Source organism: Lonchura striata, chromosome 1A (assembly GCF_050655825.1).
Source record: "Lonchura striata isolate lonStrDom1 chromosome 1A, ASM5065582v1, whole genome shotgun sequence".
In the NCBI taxonomy this organism is placed as follows: Eukaryota; Metazoa; Chordata; class Aves; order Passeriformes; family Estrildidae; genus Lonchura; species Lonchura striata.
The window spans coordinates 11,938,663-11,953,642 of NC_140741.1; the positions used below are offsets into that span (position 1 = coordinate 11,938,663).

General features: G+C 38.1%; 1 protein-coding gene across 8 annotated transcripts in view; it reads right to left on the minus strand.

Annotated features, from left to right (window-relative positions):
* Positions 1 to 14,980, minus strand: part of PIK3C2G (phosphatidylinositol-4-phosphate 3-kinase catalytic subunit type 2 gamma) — a 202,202-nt gene that overhangs the window by 145,520 nt on the left and 41,702 nt on the right. For all 8 annotated transcript variants that reach the window (XR_014952120.1, XM_085569570.1, XM_021535187.4 and 5 more), the window contains 3 exons: positions 11,847 to 11,880; positions 4,027 to 4,222; positions 1,135 to 1,257 (listed from right to left, as the gene is read on the minus strand). Coding sequence is in view for 7 of the 8 variants with exons in the window: in XM_085569570.1 (XP_085425696.1) it covers positions 1,135 to 1,257; positions 4,027 to 4,222; positions 11,847 to 11,880 (353 nt within the window). In the remaining variant the exon portion in view is untranslated. The remainder of the gene's footprint in view (positions 1 to 1,134; positions 1,258 to 4,026; positions 4,223 to 11,846; positions 11,881 to 14,980) is intronic.

Genomic DNA, 14,980 nt, shown 5'->3' on the forward strand with positions numbered 1-14,980 from the left:
GGAGGGATCACATTTTCATGGGGGCACTGGCATTGTGCCAGTGTCAAACCATGACAATAACTTACTTGGATACTTAGCAGAAGTTCACCCGTTTTGTTTCTTAACCATACACAAACATACTATCTTCCTACATCACTCCACTAAGATAAATTTGTTTGACATGAAAAGCTCTTCTTCCATTTGATCAGTTTGATACTGTTGTGTGTCTCAGAAAAAGGCAAACAGAAGTTGTGGATTGCGCATACAATTACAAATGTAATTAGGAAAAAACTCCAAAAGCAAATCTTTTCAGACTTGTGGCCTTTGCTCAATTCTAATATAACCAAGCTGCTTTCAGATTTAGAATACAGTAAACAGTGATGGAAAATACCAAAAATTTCAAAGATTGCAAATATAAATATGCCACTCTCCAGAAGCTGAAAGAATTCCATATCACCACGAAATCATAAAAAAGGTCTCTCTCTCTCATCTATTGCAAAAATGCTTTTTTTCATGCCATTGCCTTAAATGAATGCTGATTGAGTGTGAGACAGACAGGTAACAGGCAGCCTTCAACCTAAAATTCCAGTCTCAAAGTAAGGTCCTCATTATAAAACTGCAGATCCTTCTTATTAAAAAAACAAACCAACAAACAACAAAATGGAATAACCCTCCAAAAATTAAACAAGTAAACATACAAATAAAACCCCAACCTAACAACGCAAACATCCTTGTTTGATAAAACAAGAACCTTGAAGAAATGTTGCTGTAGGTTCTCAAGCTGGATTGCAGATGTATTAAAGGTAGATCCAAAAGGTGGAATTCCTCAAAAGAACAGAAAGAGAACCTTTGGTTGCATCTACTTTCAGTTCCAGCACTCCTGGACTCCTCCAGTGAACAAAAGCTATTCACAGTCCAGATCAGTTTAGCTTATTGTCAGACCAGACTTACCTTAGTCCCACTTCTCTGCCTCTGGCTCTCCCATTTCTTTCTCATTCCAATCTCTCCAAGCTTCTCTGAATCCTGTGCAGTTTAAATGGCTCAGAAGAACACCCATAAAAATACGCCGGTTTTGATCTTTTTTTTTTTTTTAATGGATATTGGATGTGCAATATCAGTCAGATAAACATATATCAAACACAGACTAAAACTTACTTCTCATTCCAGTCAGCCAGGAAAACGAAGGATTTTTTAACTGGAGTATTTCTGCAAATCTTCACTTGACATATTATCTTCCCAGCATAAGTTAGTAAACAGGAAAAAGAGAAAAAGTTGTAGCTACAAAAGAGAAAAAAATGTTAATTACAATATACTATGTGTTTAGCACAATATATTTGGAGTTAACCACTCAGAAACTTATGAAAATCCATTCTTAGATGAGAAAAAGAATTATAATAAATTCATATCATATTAACATGTGCATGGATGGGTTTCTAAGTTTTTTTATTTTTTTATTTTTTTTTTCTCTAAAGTTCAGAATTAAAGACAATTCTTGAAGATACCTGGGGTGTGTTACAAGTTTTTGACATTAATTTTTTTTTCATTATTGCAGTGAACAAAAACTTGGACATAAGTGTTGGTACTTGCTCATCCTAGAGTCAACAAGAAATCTCCCAACTCGAAAAATGCATGCAGCTCTGGGGCCCCCAGCACATGAAAGCCATGGAACTGTCAGAGCAGGTCCAGAGGAGGACACAAAGATGCTCAGAGGGTTGGGGCACCTCTCCTGGGAAGACTGAGGGAATGGGGGTTATTCAGCCTGGAGAAGAAAAGGTTCCAGGGGGACATTAGAGCACCCAAAGAGGCAAGGAAGGGATATTGTAGTGGAATACATCACTACAAGGGAATGTAGTGATGGGACAAGGGAAGGCTTTAAACCAAAGTAAGTTAGGTTTAGATTGGATATTAGGATGAAATTCTTTACCCTGAGGGTGGGAAGGCCCTGGCACAGGTTGTCCAGAGCAGCTGTGGCTGCCCCTGGATCCCTGGAATGTCCAAGGCCAGGTTGGATGGAGCTCTGAGCAATGGGAGCTCTGATAATGGGAGATGCCCCTGCCCATGGCAGGGGGTGGAAGGGGATGATCTTTAAGGTTCTTTTCAACCCTGTGATTCTATTTATACCTTCTTTTCCCAATCTGTGTGTAAACAGATTAATACTCAAGAGAATATATATGTTTTTACAGCAGAAGCATATAAAAGCCCTCTGTGCTGGCCTTCAGAAAGTGAACTGAGCAGCTTCAGAGTGAAATTTAGGTCTGGTCTCTTGCTTCAAATTTCTCTTACTGAAATCTTTTAAAATATTAGTCAAAATAGATTATAAATAATTAATGTTCCTAATTAGTCTTGTAACTTCCAGATCTTCCTGCCAGGCTCAGCTTTAGACCTCATTCTGGCCAAGAATGATGAACATGGGAAACAGTCAAATGTGAACAGGAAATCTGAGGCAGTCACAGATTGGAGGTGCCTGACTTTGCCATATTGATAAGAATGATGGCTTATCCCTTTCAGAATATTATAATATATTTTATAATTATTGTAGCAGATTTGGGAGGGGTTTTTTCCTTTTTTTTTAAATTGAAAGAAAATTATCTGTAGTCTGCAGTACCTATGAGGTATCAGTTCAGAGAAGGAAAAATTACCTTGTAGGAACAGGAAATACATCCCCTAGAGTCTAAACTTTACAGAGAGTTGAAGGATAGCTCAGGAAATATAAGGTTTTCATACAACCAAATTACTAAGTTCTGCTATTTAAATAAAAGTACCGATCCATAATAGAATATATATCATAATGCATATACTTCCCTATAGAATATATTTTATACATTATACATACGTAGGAATATAAACATGTTATAATACATGTTAAAACAGCTGCAAGATCATAATGTGACCTTTGGAAAGGGAACATGAGATCCATGACACTGCCACCATGAATTCATGCAGTACAGAAAAATAAGAATGAGGAGCATGCATATGAACTAGGTCCTTAAAAGAATTTGAGGAAACCAAGTGTTAGAGCAGCAGTTCATATTAAGAAGTCCATGCTAGTTATGATTATTGGAAAGACTGGAAAGAGAGATTAGGAGGAAGAAAGATTCTCGTTTTTATGTGCTACAACATAGCATTCAAGTCATCAGTGGCCTTTAGGCTATGTGTAATATCACATTTTTCCGGTAAAAGATAAAATTCGGTGGGAATGGTATAACCATCTTAAATCAGGATAGTGATTATAGTACTGTATTTAGTACCTTAACTAATGCAAAGCCCCTCAGATTTTTGTTAAATAGCTAATTACAAACAATCCTGTATAGTACAGTCTTGTGCTCACAGACTGATGCAAATGATCCCACAGTCATTTGGGATTGAAGGTAAAGAGGAAGCAGTGGGAAAATTAACAAAAACTTTGAGAACAACTTTTTGACTCATAAAAATAATGCTACCAGACTCTGCTCACCTGCCCCCCTTTGATCACACTGGAGTGATCAATGAATGAGTGATCAAAGATGGTAAGAACCCCAGCTTCGCTCAGACTAGGAAAAGCAACTACTTGATGAGATGACTAATTTTACCAAATTTGAGCAATGCAGAAGATAGTATTTCTGTTAGCTTTTTATTAAATTCTCCTTTTTCTATCAAAATTATATTTCTATATTTCTATTCTTTTGTTTTCCTGTGTTATGCTGATAGCAGGTATACTTAGATCTCTAAACTTCAATCACACCTATGAAGGACATCACCAATTCAGGTGCTTGGCCACATGACAAGGTTTGAACAAACCAAGAGCAAAAATTGCTGAGAAAGCCTCACTGAGACTGGGCTTAAGCAAAAACACCCCTCTGCTTCGCTTGGCAAGCTGGCCTCCAACCCTTCCAGTTACTTGTCCTGCTGAGACCACACCAATTCCCAGTCCAAACAGCCTTGGTGTGCATCACACAGTCTCTGACATTAATTTAGGATCACCACCAAAGCAGCAGAGGTGAGCTGGTATCTGTGAAAAATTATTTTTGTCAAAGAGACAAGACATCTTCTTATGAACCCTCCTCCTACCTCGTCACCCAGGCTTCTGGGATGTTATGGGCAGCACAAACACTGAAGCTCAGCTGGGAATTTAGGCTGATGTCTGCACATAGAGGGCTCCTAGGAATGCTGGCAAGCTGGAAATTTACATCAAAGCTGCTGCTGTAGACATGGATGAGACGAGAGATGGCCATGGAGAGCTCAGTCACAGCAGCTTCTATTAACACTGAGAGGAGACAGAAGAATAAATAAAGGTTAGCAATAGGTCATTTACGAAAAACTATAGCTATCCTAAACCATCAGTTATGGCTTTGAAATGCTTCCTAATAAAATTGAATTAAAATTACATAACCTGCAACTGAAGCCAATTAGCCATCTGTGCTTCTGAAACTGGCCTTAGCTCATTTCTGGTGTATCATTAACAGACTTTCATTACAGAGCTTTCAAATTAAGGCATTTTCAAATTAAGGCATTTTCAACTACAGCAAGCTACTGGGTACCTCAGATATGCCATTTCAGTCTTAGAATTTTTGTGCTGGAAGTATTTTTTTAAGTAGGTATTTTGTCATTTCAGCAGCTAAGTAGCTACTTACTTCAAGGGAACTGGCAAGGCAGCAGTAGGAGGAAGAAAAGGCACTGGTTAAATTTTAAGACTATAAAGCTGTTGCAACTGTAGGTAAACCGTTAATAAAACATATAAAACAGCAGCCACAATCAGAAGAAGTTGGCATTCAGTTGGTCATGGGTTGGTGATAATACTTCACAAAAATGGACACTAAAATGTATATCTATACAAACAGGTATGAAATGTAGGCTGTACCCCAATTTATACCACACCTCTATTTATGTCATTCCCTCTGCCTTCAGCTCTGCAGTACTTTTTTTTTTTTTTTTTTTTTTTCCTGCAATTACTGGCTTTTATCCATCTTCCCTCTCTGTTTTTGGAGCAGCCTGATTGCCAGTGTAAATTCAAACCCCCAGTCCTGGCAGCCTCCATCAAGTGAAGAGAGCTGTTAAGAGCACTCATTTCTCAAGCATAGGCTAGGTTGAGAGAGAAAGTGTCAGAATACATTGAATTGTTCCAAGATCAGGCCGATTTGTCTTACAAGAGGAAAACCCCAAATTCTACTTTTTTTACCATTCTAACTCACATTTTTCTACATGATCAAGAGCACACTCTCACCACCTGTTAAAAGGTCTTGAAATATTCCCTGGACTTCTCTGGCCACTGAAATTAGCAGCCATCTATCAGCTCATAGTGTCTATTGAACAAAAAAAGAAAAGAAAAAGAAGAAACAGCCTAAGGAATAGGAAGTCTGAGACTCCCATTAGTCTTTTTATCCTTGGGAAAGGTGCAACACTCCTGCCCAACATCAGATATAGATAACACCATTCCCTGGACTTAGCTATCCCTGTTTCCTAACAGAAATATTTCCAAAAAACCTTATCCTCAGTCAGGAATTATGTTCTCCTTCTTTGACACCTTTTTCCTTTAACCCAGATCTATTGAGTCACAAAATGCCTTGCAAACAGTCCAAAGAAATAATTTATCTTAATTTCATAAATTTTAATTATATAACAATAGAAATACACATAAAATTGAAATAGTTTGATGTAAAATTAGGTTTTCTTCTGAAAATACTGACAGCAAATTATTGCATATATGAAGGACAGACTAGAGTACTACACCTTCTAATGTGATCATCTACCACATATGAAAACTGAATCATTTTAGAGATCAACAGGTTAAAAAAACTCAATCCTTCTACTGTCTCTGTCTACCACTTGGTTTTAATAGCCTTTTTTGTTTATACTCTTTAGCATTTCCACCATTTATCATCCTTCACCACAATAGTTTTGAAAAAATCTTTGGCTCTAGTGATTTTTTCTGTAAACACCATTTAATTCTCATTCCCAGTCCACTTGGATGTGTAATCACTTAGTAACTACAAACTAATTTTTAATATGCACTGAATTCTTTACACTCCAAGAACTTACCCATAGTGATACACATGGAACATTCTTAAGAGGTCTGGAAGAGGATATTAGCTGACTGTTATTTGAACCAGTATTTTTTCTGAAAAGTAGCACACTACTTTTTTGTTAGAGACCAACAGCTCTTGGGGAGCTTCCTTGTTTCCAATCTGTTCAAAGTGGTTGACAGGCAAATTTAGTATAATAGCAAACCTCTTATTTATGAAAATTGGCTTGTTGAAGTCAATGATTTCTGAATAGAACCTTCTCAGTGTTTTCTCCAAAAGAGGGTAAAAGGTAGTTCAGTTCCCTGAAAATGTACAGTTTTAACACAATCTGCATTCTAGTTGGTAAAGCAACGTTTCAGATTTTGTCTCCAGAACAAGAAGTAATGTATTCTGTCTCAGCTAAGCCACAGATAGAAGGGAATACTCTATGAGCAAAGGATTCCCAAATAATAAAGTAATGAGAAAATACACAATGGAGTGTTTTCCATAACAGAAAATGCACATGTACCAGACAAGGAAGTGATTAAGATGCAAGATGACTATTACTACATCCAAGCTGCCCTGTCCATTGACCATGATGGCAGAAAATTTATTTTCGTGGTTTACCTGAGTCACAAAACTGATGTCAGATGTGTAAAAACCAGACAAGCATACAAAACCAAACAAAATCCCTCAACTGGCTTGTAAGGGGTGAAGACAGCAGTGGAACAACTTGTGGGCAATAGTTTCACTGCCTGCCAAGGGAGACAAATAGCCTTCAGCATTATTTATCTAATGATTAGAACATACAGAATGAAGATATTTTCAGGAACAGAATTCCTTGGCTTTAAGCAAATGTCTAAGTATAATCTGCTCTGTAGGTCCAGGAATTTTTTCAACATTAAGTTTCTTATTCTTGCTAGCTCTCAGTTATAAAACAGTCTATGGTTTCTGTGCCAGAATCAGCCCTTTTCCAACCCCCATTTTTCAGTCATTAGGACCAGTAGCAATTAGCTGAATTAGAGGGAAACATCTTGGGTAGTCTGTAAACATCCATTACTCAAAAAACTTGGTCAGCGTTTTCTCCCTGTATTTTAATGAGCTGCTGAATAGGATATGGTAGGCCGAAATTATATCTCCCACTCATGAAGCCAGAGAACTTTTACTGCTTTTTATGCCTTTTAATAAATCTCAGCTGAGAAAGGACTGGTGTTTCACTGATCTACACAGGACTTGATACAGAAGATTCAGAGTTTCAGCTACATCAAAACCTGTTTTCTAGAAAGGTGTCCCAGGGATATCCAGTATGTAAGAGACATTGAAAGGACCACATTGCAAAGTGAACTGTGACCAAGATTAATAGTCTCACAAGTCAAATCTCGTGATTTATTCCTGGTGTGAAATTATTTGCCACCACCTTCTCACTAAAGGTGAAGAGAAATCTGACATGCAGAAGTGAGAGGAGAACCAGGGAAGTGAACTTTAACCACAGCTGCCAGATATGCTTATTTCTGACAGGTTCCTGTTCCTTGTGTAGGAAATCTGAAGGAATAAATTCTACCTCTGGAGAGAAACAGAACAACCCTCAGTCCTGAAAGGGTTAATGAATACCCCTGCAAGTGCCTTCACGATTTAGTAAGGAATATAGTAACTTATTCCTTACACAAGCCCACCCACTTTTTCCTCTCAGTCCAGTATTACGATTCCTATATTATTTTATTGCCAGATCTTGCACTTTGCTATTCCTGCACCAGCAGATAATGTCAGTTCAACACATGTTAAACACTTTCTTTGACCTGTACACGTTTTCTCCAGGTAAAACATGACAAAAATGTGGCTGAACAGAATTTGGAATGAAAGCTTATGACCCTTTTGACAGATTAAAAATACTTTTGAGAAACAGATCTTGATTTTTTCCTTTCCAACTTATTTTCAGAGATGAAAGAGCAAGGTCCTGAATACAGTTTAGGACATAGACACAAAACCCTAAAACCAACCCAAACTAAAGAAAAAAGAAACCCACCTGACCTTTAAGTAAAATGCTAAGTAGTATTCATTCTGTAATAAGAAAGAGGAAGAACACGACAAGGCTGTAATCTGATCTACTGATCAGATGCAGTTTGCAAGCACCAGCATTTACTGGATTGTTTTCTCCTACTAGTTGAAGGATCCTATAGATTATTCCTTGAAAGCAACTTAAAAATCTCCTGCTGTCCTGGTATCAAAAATGTCTCTGCTCCTATATAGTTTATAAAGCCTTGATAATTTCTGCCTACTTTTTGTGCAGAATTAGGGGGTTGTAGTTATTTAAAAATCGTTCATGATTAAAAAGCCTCTGGCTATAGGGACAATATATCAGGATGCAACACAACAACAACTTAGAGGTGAGGAGTTGTGTTCTGGTTTGGAAACAATGCAGCAGGCACATAGAAAAATGAAACTAAATCAATAAAAATCCCTTAAGATTTTTCCATATTGTGAAACAAAAAGAGTTTTTCCCAAAACAAAAGTGTAATGGGTTTGTGCTAAGAAAGGAAGAAAAAGAATTTTTCAGCTCCCTAACAGCATAAAAACCATTTCCCTCCTTTTCTCCCTTTTTAAAATCTTTTTTTAAAAAAGCCTTTCTTTTGGGAATGCTTTTATTATCAGGTCTAGAAATAAGTTTCAAATCCCAAACAGAGTTAGAGAAGCTTTATAGTCTTAATGTAATGATGACTACATGACATGTATTGTAAGCATTACATTCCTGCATTCACCCTAAAAGATAACAACTCCAGCAATTCAGTTGGAAAAGACTGTTGATTCAATATCATCAGTTCCTGGTGCATACCAGATCTTCTGGATGGGTCCCAGAGAACTACTAATCAAATTCTGAAAGCTGCTTATTATGCCTGATCTGATGAAATCCCTGCCCTAAGCAGCAAGGCTGTAGACATGGAATAAATATTCATTCATCAGCTTTTGAGAGCCACACACAGACTCAGGTCTGCACCAGCCTGCAGCCTTTTCACACTCTGGATTGCAGCAAACTCCAATGCTAAGTCTCCATTAACATGAGTAATCTTCATTTTCTGTGAACACTTGATGCTGCAGAAAGATACTCATGTCTAGAAATGCCTATAGTTCCTCCCATTTAACAAGAAATAAAATATTTTGGGCACTAAAACTTGAATATAATCTTCTAAGGACTTCATAGAGAGGAAAAATTACATGATCCAGGCTTAAGCATAATGTGGATAAGTATTGCTTTATTCACAGCTGTGGCATAAATTGTTCCTCAGAGATAACACTGTTAATAGAGGCAGTTATTGGAACACTAAATCAAGGCTAGATACTTTGAATATAGTGTTTGACTTGCTTAGTCCATGGTGAATGACTTAATAAACCTCTGAAAATCTGTTAACAACGAGCAAGGTTAAGGCAGCTTCTAAACAAGGTTTTAAGTAAGGCTTTAATTTTAATAGTATCCTTTATCTTCTTCTCTTTTGTGGTAGAGAGAAGCTATAATGGAGATAAACAAAACTCTTATGATACTCAGGGTAATAATAATCTCTTGGGGAAAAAAGGAGAAAGGAAACATTATTAGTTGGAGTAACTGCTGCTCTTGCTGTTAAAATTTGATCCTGTTTTCTTCAAGATAAACATGAATACATATCAGGAACAGAAAGGAACAGTAAAAATGGGAAATCCAGTCTGTCTCTTCCTCAGCTGTCAATTCTGACTTCATCTGCAAATGTGCAGCTTGAGGAAGGAAAGCACATGGGTTTTAGCTTCCCAGAGATCTGGAAATGTGTAACAGCACTGAGCTAAGGCTATGATTTTCCTTTAATTTTGGCTCACAGGCTTGCAGATTTTTGCACACCTGCAATCCTAGACAGCTAAGCACAATGAAGTAAAAAAATGGTGGGAGGCAAATGAGGTGGAAACAGAAGCACAAAGATGAATTTGGCAGGAGCTTACAACTCACCACTTATTTGGCTTTTACTTCTAGCTTCAGCAGGTGAAAATATCATCTGGATTCCTCTCAAGGTTAGTGTTCCTAGATCAGCAGCATTATCATTAAGGTGAGCACTGACAAGACAGGGACTAAGGAAAACTTCTGATGCCCAAAAGAGAAGATGCAATATGGTTTTTCCCCATGTTTGGGAATTCAGCCCTAGGTTCCTGCAGATCAGTTTTGGTCATTGCACTCACACTTGGCTTTTCTCAGATATGTTCTTAACTCCAGCTTTGACATGCTAGCTCATTAGCCTAACTTTAAATATTTGGCTGACTTTTAGTCTATTTAGTTTATGTATTATGTGCAGATGTAAGACATGTAGCATGTCAAAACATACATGAAATGGAAATTTGGTTACCTTGAACAAATTTGAATGCAGGCTTCTCCACAGAATGACTAATGGTTTGGCAAGTTCTGACTTGCTATCAGTAAATTGCAGTTTCTAATCTTACACTACCAAAAGGATTCTGCAATTGTTATGAAATGAGGGTGTGCCAAAACCAAAGAAATCTTCACACTTGACGATTTCCTGGCATAAATAAATAGGTACAGAGATGTAGGGAGTAAACACTGATTCCTTCAGTGTTACTCAATAACTGAGATTTTCCTTGAGAGACCTGCTGATTCAATGAAGTTCAAATTTAGAAATACCTGTAGTCAGAGGAGTGTTTAAAATCCATTCCAATTACATTTTCTGAACAGTGTGTGAAGGAAGATGTTTCTCAGGTAGATGCCTATTAGTAGCTATTGATTATTTTTAACATGAGCAATTAGCTGCCATTGAGAGTGTTAACACATGGGAAAAAGGAGTATATCCAAGAAAGAAGAGTCCTACAGACTGAATTTACCTTCTCCCCCCTTCTGCACCTGCATGGGTTTTTTTTCTTCCCACTCTCCTGGCCTTCCAGCTGCTTAGCTTCTCCTGCCATCTTACAAATTGAATTGTTGTTTCCCTTCTCTGCTGTTCATGACTTTGAATAATGCAGAAACAAGCCTAGCATTTGGAAACCTGTATTTGAAGCAATTGTATGTTTGAAAGACTGCTGAAATAATTGCAGTTGCTTCACCTTTTTTGCATCTCTGAGCACATTGCAGTCGAGAAGAGCAAAGGAAAAGACTATCTCAGAGGACATTTTTTCCTCCAACAAAATGGAGAGAGACCAAATCCTTCCATAGCCCACCCCAGTGCTCAGCTGGAGGGAGGGCCCTTGGATGGTACCCATGCAGCATCCCCAGCTGCATTTGGGCAGCCACAGAGGGCTAGAGCAGCACCTGATGAGGCTGTTCCCTCCTGGAACCCAGCTCCTGGCAGAGCAGACTCTTGCTCCTCCTTTGGTCTGAGAGGGGCTGACAGTGCTGGGCACCTCTGAGTCAGTGAGAATTTAAAAACGCAGAGTTTATAATTTTGTCCATTACTGTTAATTAATATAATCTTCTTATGACAATCATTAGACAAGACACTGTTTATACAGCAAAAAATCACAAATAACTAAAGCTTACAGAGGGGGGAATTAAAGTTATTGGAGTCAGGTGGAAAAGTCACACAGAAAAATAATTTTTCAGGCTTCCATGAAGTTCATTATTTTCCCTTTTCTCCACAATGAAAGTTGTGATTAAAGAAAACTACCATGACCACCACCACCTCAAGTCAGTTCTTTCACTCTGCTACTCATTCTCCATGTTTGAGTCTCCAGATTATTTTGTGGAAATGCTGTTTTATTTACACTTTTAGAGCACTTCAACTTATCATAATTACATTATAATACACCTTAACATGTAAACATCTGCAATATGCCCACTCAAACAGATTAGTAAAACAAACAAATAGCAAAATGTGTGTTTTTTGATTATACACCTTGAATTAAGAGACTTTAAAAAATCCACTCTACCTTTGCCTGGTGTTTCCACACTTTGAAGAGAATTCTACAAAGACAAAACCAGAGAGGAAAAAAGTAATCAGTCACTTCAGAAGAGACTAGGTAGAAGTTCTAATGGTTGTAGGAGTAGAAAATACAGTGGAAAGGGGGAAGAATTTAGATTTATTGTAACGTTATGATGACACAAGACATGACTGGGATTCAGGGCACCAGGACCTGCTTCCTCTACCACCTCAGCCAAGCCACTTAGACCTGATTTCTGACAGTATTTGGGCATGTCAAGGTAAAAGAAGCACTCATCAAATGTGCTCACATTTTCTCAGCCTCCACAGTGGTACAACAGAGATAAGAATTCCCTCTCCACCCCTTTGCAAACGTTATACAATCAGACATGAAGCCCAAAGGGAAGAGTCTTGGCATCCTCTCAAAGGTGAGGAGCAGCAAGTCTCCGCTCAAGTGGCCTCCATTTCACCTCCTCCTGTGCCAGATCAGTGAAAATAGCTGTGCTCTTCAAAGGCCTCTGAGCAGACAGCTGACCAGAGGTGGCCAAAGGGAAATATTGAGTGAGGAGAGACCTCAAAGTGCTCTCCAGCTTCCTCAGGAGGGCAAGTGACAGGCACTGATGTCTTCATCTGGTCATCAGTGACAGGACCCAGGGGAATGACATGAAGCTGTGGCAGGGGAGGTTAAGTGGGTATCAGGAAAAGCTTTTTCACTCAGAGAGTTGAACAGGCTCTCCATGGAAAAGGCCATAGCCCCAAGCCTGACAGAGTTCTGGAAGCATTTGACAACACTTTAAGGCACATGGTGTGATTCTTGGGGTGTCCTCTGCAGGGACAGAAGTTGAACTTGGATGATTCTTGTGGAACCCTTTCAACTCAGCACACTTTAGGATTATCTGAGTCTATGGTCAGACTTGTATCTACAAGCAACACAAAAATAAGTGGCAAATCTTGACCAGAGAGACTGCAAAGTTAATTCTGCACCTCAGTATTGCCTCTGGCTCTCACTGTTTGAACCCACATCCCTGTAAGGTTTTCTGCCCTTCAAAGTCATTAATCTCTTGGAGTATGCTTCATGTTAGTACATATGTATTCAGCATGATGCTTCTTAAAAATTACAATGCATGCAGAGGTGGCAGAAGAAATACAATGCTGGATGTTACACTCTCCCTCTGGCACCCAGCTTGGAGCTGCCAGCATTTGTCTGGTGAAGATGAACAGAAGTTGTTGAATGCTTACTTGAGGGGAGAAAAGCAGCATCCAGGCTGAGAATTATGTTTTCAAAATCTTCATAATGCAGTGAGACAAATGGGAACAGAGACTTTTGTTCAATTCCCTCAAATTTTGGAAAGTGAACAACCTTTTGGCATGGTACTTATAATTTTGACATAGTATAGCATGCTTAATATATAGTGGATTAGTGCCTGTTCTGGCAGGATTTGATCTCCTATGACTTTTTGTGAGCTGCTGCAAGAAGGAATGGAGGGAAAAAAAAAAAAAAAAAAAAGAGAGATGAAAAACATTTAGTATTCATCAGGTCCACAGCCTCCCCTAAATGGATTTGAAAATCCCAGGGTTAGGTGGGTTAAAGACTGAAATAATCACATCTACAAAGAGATGCAATCATTTAAGAAGAAACCAGCACTGGTGCCAGTTGCTTTCATAATCTCTTAACCATGCTACAGGAATGCACAGTACTGGCAGTGAAGAGGTAGTAAGTACAATTTAATTAAAGACAGAAGCTTGAAACTTAGTTTCTTTGTTTTGTTTAGGGTTTTTTTAACCAGAATTAAATAGAAGCACATTAATTTTTTTTTACCAAGTAGGAGAGCCCATATGTACAGGTAGGTATAAACAAACATACACTGGAAAACTATGTAATTTACATTGGAAGAAGTAAGCAGTGGTTTCCCCTGAGGCTTTATATGCGCTTGTGCCAAATGGATGTGTTAAAAAATATTCCACGCAAAACCACACCATGTATTACACTAATGCATCAGGAAATCATGTGGAAAAGCAGTTAGAATGTTTTTCTGGCACCTCTTCCCTAGCAGATGTGTAATGCTGCAATGCTTGAGATGTAACAGGTAGCCTCAAAAATGTCACTTAATTTGTGGGGCAGTTTACCAGATTATCTGAAAAAAGCCTCTCTTCCTCCTAACAAAATATTTTGGTACTACAGTGATGAACATGATGAACATAATATTATCAATAAAAGTAATATGGTAAAATACAGTAGCATTACAGCATTTAATAATTTTTTCAGTACCCAAAAGATACATAAAAGATACCCTAGCATTCAATGTAAGTTAAAATCAAAAAGAGGTTTGAGGGGGTTGGTACTCCATTGAATAACTGGCTGCTGAGTACTAATTTTGACCACATATATTGCAACAGACAGGAAAGCTGGTCAATTGTCTTTGTATAAATATTGACAAATAGAGATACAATCTGATTTGTTGTATTTATATTCTACACGTGAGGTAGTTGCATATGGTGTATAATGACTATTCTCAGAAAATGGGAGAAGTTACAAAACATGCAGGAGTATATTTTACTGCTTTTATGACATTTATAGTTGAGCTGCTGACAAAGATGAAACTTTATGGAATCAAAAGCCTTTTCTAGATTGCTGAGGTCTATTGACTGTCCTAGCAGCTATTTCTCAGAGGAGTGAAAAGCCAGCAGCAGCAGCAGCATTTGAAGAGAGTTGTTAGTCAGGTCTGCTTCAGCACAGGGGGACAGGGGTGGCAGTCAAGGTCACAGGCAGCTTTTACAGGAAGGCTTCAAGGGAAAACCAACCAGCTCAACTAACCAAGCCTAAATAGCAGCATTAAGAGAACAAAGCCTCAATGACTGAAAAATTGGAAAGCATGAGTGACAATCTAGCCAGTAGTTTTTCAAGAGATATGTTGTTAGAATCCAAAATGCAAGGAATACTCAGAACTATGGGCCTGTAAGCCAAAGCTTAGAATTAAACACAGGATTTAATCTGAGACTTTAGAAGAGGTGTCCAAACTTAGATGCTATAAGCAAGAATGTGGATTTGTAGTTTAAAGCAGAGACATGTTAAAGTTAAGAAGAAGAAAGTTTAAAGTTTTGGAGTTTAAGATACAGAAAAATGTAGTTACACAGGTAAACAAG